This window comes from Octopus bimaculoides, chromosome 9 (assembly GCF_001194135.2).
Source record: "Octopus bimaculoides isolate UCB-OBI-ISO-001 chromosome 9, ASM119413v2, whole genome shotgun sequence".
Classification (NCBI taxonomy): Eukaryota; Metazoa; Mollusca; class Cephalopoda; order Octopoda; family Octopodidae; genus Octopus; species Octopus bimaculoides.
Window position 1 is genome coordinate 24,650,880 of NC_068989.1, and position 9,674 is coordinate 24,660,553.

At 35.1% G+C, this 9,674-nt stretch overlaps 1 protein-coding gene across 1 annotated transcript in view; it reads left to right on the plus strand.

The window, feature by feature from the left end:
* LOC106884213 (uncharacterized) overlaps positions 1-9,674 on the plus strand; it is a 60,848-nt gene that overhangs the window by 38,315 nt on the left and 12,859 nt on the right. The window contains exons 11-12 of the mRNA XM_014935462.2: positions 1,801-1,910; positions 8,170-8,334. Of these exons, the coding sequence (XP_014790948.1) occupies positions 1,801-1,910; positions 8,170-8,334 (275 nt within the window). The remainder of the gene's footprint in view (positions 1-1,800; positions 1,911-8,169; positions 8,335-9,674) is intronic.

A 9,674-nucleotide genomic window follows, 5' to 3' on the forward strand; every position in this document is an offset into this window, starting at 1 on the left:
ATATATATATATATATATATATAATTTATATCTTCTCCGAACAAGAAATTCATGTTTCTCTTATTGCTATAACATTTCTGTGAGTTTATTATTGAATTCTATTTTCCCTTTTAAACGCAGCTTAACATGGTGTACTTGGTTATATTAGTAAATGTCTAAATGACAACTTAGGATTTTGGGGGTAAAAAAAGGGACCAGCTAGTATGAACTTTACCGGTACAATATGTATGCAGGATTTTCCTGAAGTTCAAATTGTAACAATTGTAGTTGTTATTCAAATTCCAGTCATGGAGCTTTGGTTTTTTTTGCTTAGAAATCATACTAATTCTAATAAATCATACTAATTCTAATAAATATAAAAAGCAAAGACAGCGAACCCACTTCCTTCAAGATGTGCAAGTACAGACAGCTATTGTTGGCTCATATTAAGGCAATAATGTGTATAATGTGTGAAATGCTCGGCAATTACCTGTAGATACTAATGCACAGAAACAATTATAGGTATTTGGATTACAGCCTGTTCATTCCATCTTGTATTAAAATGCTTACACACACACACACACACACAGAGCACGGAATACTATATTTTAACTACATTCAATCTTTCATCCTATGCTAGATAGTAAACAAGAGTACACAGTGCCGTGTGAGTGATACAAAACTGCTGCATTAATAAGAAAGACGTTAGACACTATGAACCAGGGATTAAAAGTCCGAAGGCTTAAGTTACCATTAGTTATTGATCGATACTGTACAGATAAACGTCTTATCTTTACTAAGCAAAATCTCACAATCTGAATAAACTTCTCTAGTGACAAATAATTTTCTATTATGGATGTCTTTCATAAAATATCTTGCTTTTGTTTCTCAGCTTTGTGGACAACATCTCTCCTGATATCATGTGAATAAATGCCAGCAGACAGGAAAAGCTGATAAATGTTCGTAAGATTAAGCAGTTATGAATATATCGGCATCTCTCATTGAGAACAGTGGACAGAGATCTTGTATATGAAGATGTGGACCAGATTGATCTACAGATAGTTTATGTTGATACACTGAGTGATTGAGGAGTTGCATGCCACTGGGAAGTTCTTAGCTTTTGTCGAATATTATTCTGTATGATTCCATTCCTCTTTGATTATTCGTAGATCGAAGGTGAATGTGAAAATATAATTTTTATTATTATCTACATAAATTACATCTCCGAACACAAAATTCATACTTCTATCAATACTGTAACAGTTAATTTCTGTACGGTTAATTTTGAATTCTGTTTCCTTCTTGTGAAAAACATTTAAACGTTATTGAACGCGCCCATCTTGGTGGCCTAAGTTAGCACTGATCAGACTTCTATCTTTTGCACTCATGGTTGTCTGAAAAACAGATTTGTAACATCAAGATCTCTGAAAATCAGGTAGTGGTCCCCTCTTGTTCTTCACCTTAAGATATTCAACTTAAATTTTCTGGCTTATTATTTTGATAAAATGCAGAAACTTGTGTATTCACGGAACTGGCAATTAAATTATTGTCTTTACACATTAATAGCTGAGATTGTTTCAAGCGGCATGCAGAGATGTTGTTGAAATTTCTCATTGGTATGTTCTGCATAATTCATTGTCACGAACCAGAAGTTTGGTGTTATCATCTGAGTAGACGTTGAACAATAATAGAGCCACATCACTAGTTTGAGGTAGTCGCGTTCGTAGTTTTGGACTGCGTTTTTTTGTCATTCAGTATCATAAAGAAGCGTAAATTAACAAAAAAGTTATTTAACAGTTAATTTTATCTATTTTCTTTTAGATCAATACAAACTAATAATAAACTTAAATACAGCTCAGTTTAAACTTCGCCTAAGTACTGCTTTAATTTCAATAATGAAAATATCTCCATTGAGAATCCAGAAACTTCAGGTATGTATTTTAACTTTGATATTGCACCATTTAATATATGCATACATACTTAATGCATACATACATATATAATGCATATATACAACTATACATAGATACACACACACATATGTAGGTGTATATATATATATATATATATATATATATATATATATATATATATATATATATATAAAGAGAGAGAGAGAGGGAGAGAGGGGAAAAAGAGAAAGAGGAGAGAGAGGGAGTTACTGTAGTCACCGTTAAAAACGTCTTCATTGCTATATTTACTTTTGTTTTGTAATGATACCATGTGTCTATATAAAATTAAGTATTAAAGTCTTTCTCTGTACATTTACGATATGGAACACGCATACACATACACACACACACACTTACCCATATGATAGATTTACACGTCGATTTCGACCTATGAGGGGGGGGCCTATACTTCTATGGAAAAATTTTAGTTCTTACGCTTGAGTTTCTTGTGAGATGAGTTGTTATGACAGCTATAGTGAACTGATGATTTGGTGATAAGGAGGAAGGCTTGTGCTGGGTAAACAGCACATTTTGGAGAAACTGATCGCAGAAAATGGTGCACAATATGTTACGGGTATCCCCAGTTGCTCTCACAGAACTCATGATTTATTTCATGGTGATTTTCTTTAATGAGATCTATGTGATTCCATAAATCAATGGCCTGACAGCGGGCCGGATCCATGTTATTCCTAGATGGAAGTCGAACCTTCAGTGTGTCCAGCTACCTAATTGACACGAATTGGTTTATGCCCTGCTAGCATTCTAGTTTCCCATCAGGCAGGCCTTTTGGAAGTGACAGTATTAATGTTCAATTCCTGCAAACATAAGGAAAAAAAAAAGGCATAAATAAGCGCAAAGAGAAAACGCTTCCATATTACATACACACTTTACATTTTGACGATACCCGCCAAAACAGGACAACCAAAATACAAAATATTCATATAGGCGTGGCTGTGTGGTAAGAAGCTTGCTTTCTAACCTCATGGATCTGGGTTCAGTCTTACTGCGTGGCACATTAGGCAAGTGTCTTCTGCTATAGCCTTGGACCGATTAAAGCCTTGTAATTGTATTTGGTAGGCGGGTACAGAAAGAAGCACGTCGTACACACACACACACACACACACACACACACACACACACACACACACACACACACACACACACACATATATATATATATATGTATATATATGTATGTATGTATATGTGTGTGTGTATGTGTGTCTTTGTGTTTATGTTTGTCCTCCATCACCGCTTGACATCCGGTGTCAGTGTATTTCCGTCCCTGTAACTTAGCGGTTTGGTTAAAGTGACAGATAGAATCAGTACCAGGCTTCAAAAAAAAAAAAAAAAAAAAAAAAAAAGAAAAAAATTATTACTGGGGTCGATTCATTCAACTAAAAATTCTTCAAGGTTGTGCTCCAGCATGGTCACAATCTAATGACTGAAACAAGTAAAAGATAAAAAATAAAGAATACAATATTTAGAGAGAATTGACATTGCTCTGACTGTAATCTTGGATCTCACTCTTCTAACTTATTTAAGAAGGTACATCTTCAAAAGCAAAAAATCTAACAGGCATAGAAATAAAATCTTCCAAGAATACCTAACGAAAATATATATAAAAAAGAACGAATAAAAATCAAACAAATGCAACAATCCTTTCTACTATAGATACAGGGCCTGAAATTTCAGGGGTAAGGATAAGTCGATTACATCGACCCCAGTACTCAACTGGTACTTATTTTATCGACTCCGAAAGGGATAAAAGGTAAAGTTGACCTCGGCGGAATATGAACTCAGAACGCAAAGACGGGCGAAATACTGTGCTAACAATTCTTATTTCGTTATTGCCCACAAGGGGATAAACATAGAGGGGACAAAAAAAGGACAGACAAAGGGATTAAGTCGATTGCATCGACCCCAGTGTGCAACTGGTACTTAATTTATCGACCCCGAAAGGCAAAGTCAACCTCGGCGGAATTTGAACTCACAACGTAACGGTAGACGAAATACCACTAAACATTTCACCCCGTATGCTAACAATTCTGCCAGTTCGCCGTTCTCAACAAATGCAAACAATGAGAATAAAAATGAAGCACATTATAAGCATTGAGATCGTAAATTACAGCAATTAACAAAGAACCACAAAATTTAACACTTGAACACTTGCAGAAAACTAAGCAATTACAACTGAACCAGAGCTGCAAATGAAAAAAAAACTATGGATAAAAGTGAGAAGATTTAATGATAATATTTAAAAATGAAGTAAGCAGAAGCATGGCTGCATGATTTAGAAGTTCGCTTCCCAACTGCATGGTTTCAAATTCAAACACACTGCGTGGTACCCAGGCCTACCACAGCATTGTGAATAGAGTTGGTAGACAGAGACTGAAGAAAGCCTGCAGTACATACATGCATACGTGCGTGCGTGCGTGTGTTTACCTCTTTCTGTTGACTTCACGTGTTAGTTATAATCAAACGTTGCCGTCATACAAACGGTGTCCCTCACTTTAGAAAAGTCGGCGTTAAACTAATAATGATGACAATAATGATGATTTGATGGTTGTGACAGAAAGTTTGAATGCGATAGTAACTTAGAGGTGAAAATGATTGAAGCATTACAATCTGTCTATAGACCGACGGAAGAGCAATTTAAAATAAAACTTAGTAATAAAGTAGAAGTGTCGATGAATAATAGCTTCTAATTAAGGTATAATGGCAACAATTTTGAGGGGAGGGTTTAACTGATAAAGTCGATTCCAGTATTTGACCGATAGTTTATTTTATCGACCTCCTAGAGGAATAAAGGAAAAGTTGATATCGACGGAATTGAACTTAGAACGTAGAGAGCCGGAACCAATACTACAAAGTGTTTTGGCCAACGCTCTAACGATTCTGTTAGTTTATCGCCGTACAATAATAAATAATACAGACCTAGCTCCGGCGCAAACAGTGAAACATTCAGAGAACTATAATATAACAAATAATCTATGAGTAAGCTAGAGAAATTAACAAAGAGAGTTCTTCAAAATAACTAGGATTGGAAACAGCATGGAAAAGAAAGACTGGAAGATAAAAAATATAATGAAAGACTTTCGAAATCCTGAATGAAATCAACAACTAGAAAAACAAAAACAACAACAACTAACAACGAAAAAGCGAAACAAAAAACAAACAAACAAAAAAAAACAACAACTGAGAATAAAAAGGTAGAGGGGGAAAATACTATTAGGAAAACTACAAAAATTGAATTATCCAAAATCGAAGAATGCATGAAACAAGAAGCTCTTGCAAAGAATCTGTCACTATGGAAAGTTTTAATGTTCCGAGAACTATATTCTGAAATAATATAGTTCTGAATAAAAGACGTGATGAATAAAAGACAGCGTCTGAATAAAAGACGTGATGAATAAAAGACAGCGTCTGAATAAAAGACGTGATGGTCAAGGCCGTTACAATTGTGATCATAGGACTGCTCAATAAGAGCTGATATGGAGTTGAATAACGACAATAAGAATGACTACAACAACAACAGCTGTACCCGGTCACTCAAACTGTTAGATATAGCGGTCAAATAACTTTTGAATCACACCTTAAAAATCTTAAAAAAGGACAACATTAATTAATGTAGTTCTAGGTACTAAAACGAGTGATGGCCACAGAGTGAATTTTTTGTTTAGATGTCTTCTCGACCTCTTATTATATCGTGCTAAATAACAAGAACAAAAACTACGGTCTTATACACTGATTACATACTTTATAAAAAAAAAAACACCTTAATATTACGGTTACCTGGAAACGGCAAAAAAGCAAAATAATGAAAAAACAATCAAAATCAGCACAGCGCCAGAAGATCAGAGGGAATACTGCCTATACAAGCTCATTAGGTCATGAAGATCAGCTATTGATTAACTAATCCATTAATAAATACTAAAGAAGGAGACAAACATTTGATCAAGGCATAAATTGATTGTTAAAAGGATTTTAACGTCCTTCTCACAGAATGGATTTTAGTCATATTAGCCATAAGTAGGGGTGCATTAATAATAAGCAAGTACATAAAATATTCCATGAAAAATAGCAATTTTCCAGACCCCTTCCCAAGACAAGAGAATTATGAAACAAATCCTATCTTCATTAGAAATGAATTTCAAGGGATTTTCCTCTCCAATAATTTTCTGCTTAGATTTAGCACCTTTAAACTAGTATACTAGACCAAAATGGATTCAGATGCAATGGCAGACAGTCAACGTTTCTTTATATACAAATGACGTCAGCCTGCTCGCTACGCATAACAAACGAATGAAAACATTGATACATGGACTCTATGGATTCAGTAGAGGAATTGACACGCTATTCAGTTTGGAAACCATATACCAAAACGACATTGAAGAAAGGAATATTATTTAAAAATAATATCAAGTTAGATAAACAAAAACAAAAAAAAAACAATAAAAAGAACAAAAAGCAAAACTATTAATAAGAAATTTAGATGCAAAACAGATTTACAAATTCTCAGAAATTAATGAAAAGGAAATTAGGAAAAGTACAGCGCACACAAACGAAAGAAATGCTGAAAATAAGTGTTAATACTGTAGCTGATCCAGTAGTAAGGTAAAGTTTAATATTCTCAACTAAAACATAGGTAAATTAAGCTAAACATGATACAAAAATTATAATTGCATTTAAAATACGCTGCCAAAATCCAACATAGATTTACAGACCATGAACGCAGAACGAGTCTGCTGCAACTAGATAATTATTATAAAGTATTTATCGTATGATGCAAATATATTTTGGAAAGTATAAAGAAAAACTAATAGTTACAAAATATGAATAAAAGAATGAAGTGTTTTCTGTTTTCACGGAAGCCAAGAAATATAACACAAAAGCTGAGACGTAAGAAAGTTGTGAAGTGAATGAGAAAAATGATAACAGACATTGTTAAGAAACTAAATACTCAGCTGAAAATATAGTTGGTAAGAAAAGTCACAGCTACGCCAGAAGACTGAAAAGAACAACAAAAAGAAAAAAAAAGAAACAGATTGATAAAAACAACTCAGCAACGACAGAAATATTTGAATGAAACCTGAAATTTGAATATCTTTTGTTGCAGCACAAGACCGAAACCTTTCCTTCGAAATATAGTAAAAACATATAATATAGTAGAATGCAGAACGTAAATGCGGCTTTCACCCAGGCGGCCAAAGTTTGATTCTCGGCATGGTTACGCTATAGTTTCACACTGGTGGTGCTCCAGCATGGCCGCAGCCTCGAGGCTGAAGCGTTTAAAAGAATCAAAGAATATGTGGTACGCGCGCGCGCACACATTTTAAAGTAGGAGCGTTCCTACACTATGAATTATGTCTGTATTACGAGATATCCACAGAAACGTGGGTACAAAGGCATCACAAAAAGTCTCAGATAACGACAGTTGACCATACTGTGGGACATGTCAATTTATAGTAACAGGGAGATTAGTAAAAAAACCTCTAAATGTTATGTCAAATACTATCAAGAAGTCGAATGTGTCAATCGATGTATCGATTTCAACAGACGACAACACTCTATATCCTTAAACAAAATGAAGAACTCTCCAAATACAAATGCCTGGGAATAGAGACAACCAGAATGTTCGGATTGAAATAGGAAATGATCTCACAAAATAGGTGTCTTATGAATGTCAATGAAGTACGAATGCCTTATCAAAACACCCGGACTTACATACACAACATACAAACAAAATAACACTTTTAGGTAATGCGCACATATTACACCGAAGTATTTCAAAACAAATACAAACAGACACAATAAACAAAACAAAAACACACCTCACAACAAAACACTCAGAACCAAGCTCGGTTGCTCAAAGCAATCACGTCACAAAAATTGTTCCAGAATAATATTGCTTTTGACCTTCTGTATATTTCTGTGTTTGAGTTTTTTTTAAAATTCATATTTATACTTATCAAAAAGATTTTATTCATCGATGTTCGTGTTGAAGCCATAAGTTGTTTTTGGAATAATAATAGGCTTGAAAAACTCAAGAGTGTCAACACAATGAAAAGCTGTGGCTGTTTTAGATCGTTACTGCAATGAAGCCATTGCACAGAACATCTGAAAGCTGTTCATTTTAAAATGATTTATCGAATTACATTAGAGTTTACAGTTGGAAAAGTTAATCTCTTTTGTATTTCAGTTTCCGACAAAATATTTCACTTATTGAATATTTCAGCTTTTAGACGCAGAGAATGGCTACATAATTCAGTTTAGTGTCACTGAACAAGTCAATTTTAATGGAGGAAAACGAAAACGAACATCGTTAATCGACGCTCTGAAACTACTGTCTACTACTCTTGAGAAAAAAGAACTCAAAGTTAAACTAGGCTCTCAATATGAGGTAAGAACTCATTCAGTATATTTTTCTATATAACTTGTTTCTTTTTTTGCAATGGCTTACTGCTAGAAAGAAGGGGTAGTAACTATAACATTTATTATTGGACATCATCTGAGAGTGATAAATGAAAGGGAAGAAGAAACCACAATACATGGTTTGAGGAAAGTAGACAGCATCGAATCTGGATATGAAGTTAGCTTAAGACCCAGGCTCTTTCTAGAATACTTGAAACTGAGCCGATGCAGATAAAAACGCACTCTAAAACCAGGCAACCAGAATTGAGTCCATCAACTAAAGTGTCTATAATGCAGTTCTATTGTTTGTGTCACCCAATATCTTTTTATCTGCTAGAATGATGTACGTGACTGATGTTAGTTTAAAATGGAGTGGGCAAATAGAATGAGGGTAATTTGCCAGTCTATCTTAAACAGAGGTCGAAAATTTTATTCGTTGTTACTCTACAACTAGAAATATGATCACCATCAGGTACAGTTATTGCTTTCTTTCTCTCTTTTCCCTCATTTCTTCTCTTTCTACTTCCTTTTTTCTCTCTCGTACATACATTTTATTAATCATCTCGAAGTAACATAAGAACATAATATCTGTACTCTAGTCTCTAAGGTCGCTACCCGTTTCTCAGTTGGTCAAGGTAAACAGCGAGGTTAATGCTATCCGTCATACTAATGGATCAAACGTTAAATGAAACAATCCAGAATCTCTCAGCAATAAGTTTTCACCAGTTTATGAAATGCTATTAATAGGTTAATTAAAATACTTCTGTATATTTACATATATCGTCGTCGTATTGTATCATACGCCTGCAGCGCATTGAAATCACTACAAGGAGTTTTCCCCATTAAGCGCGAGTCCTCCGGCTGTCTTACTACTCTTGTAGAACCAGCTCTTGATATTCTCTGTCCATTGCATGCTTTGATTATCTCTTGCTCTGCTGCTCTTTACTCTCCCTTCCATGATAATGTTTTACAAACCGCTGCTTCTTCGAATTGTTGTTGGCACTCCACCGCTTATGACGTCGAGGGTTCCAGTTGATCCGATCAACGGAACAGCGTGCTCGTGAAATTAACGTGCAAGTGGCTGAGCACTCCACAGACACGTGTACCCTTAACGTAGTTCTCGGGGATATTCAGCGTGACACAGTGTGACTAGGTTGACCCTTTGAATTACAGGCACAACAGAAACAGGAAATAAGAGTGAGAGAATGTTGTGGTGAAAGAGTACAGCAGGGTACGCCACCATCCCCTGCCGGAGCCTCGCGGAGCTTTAGGTGTTTTCGCTCAATAAACACTCACAACGCCCAGTCTGGGAATCGAAACCACGATCCT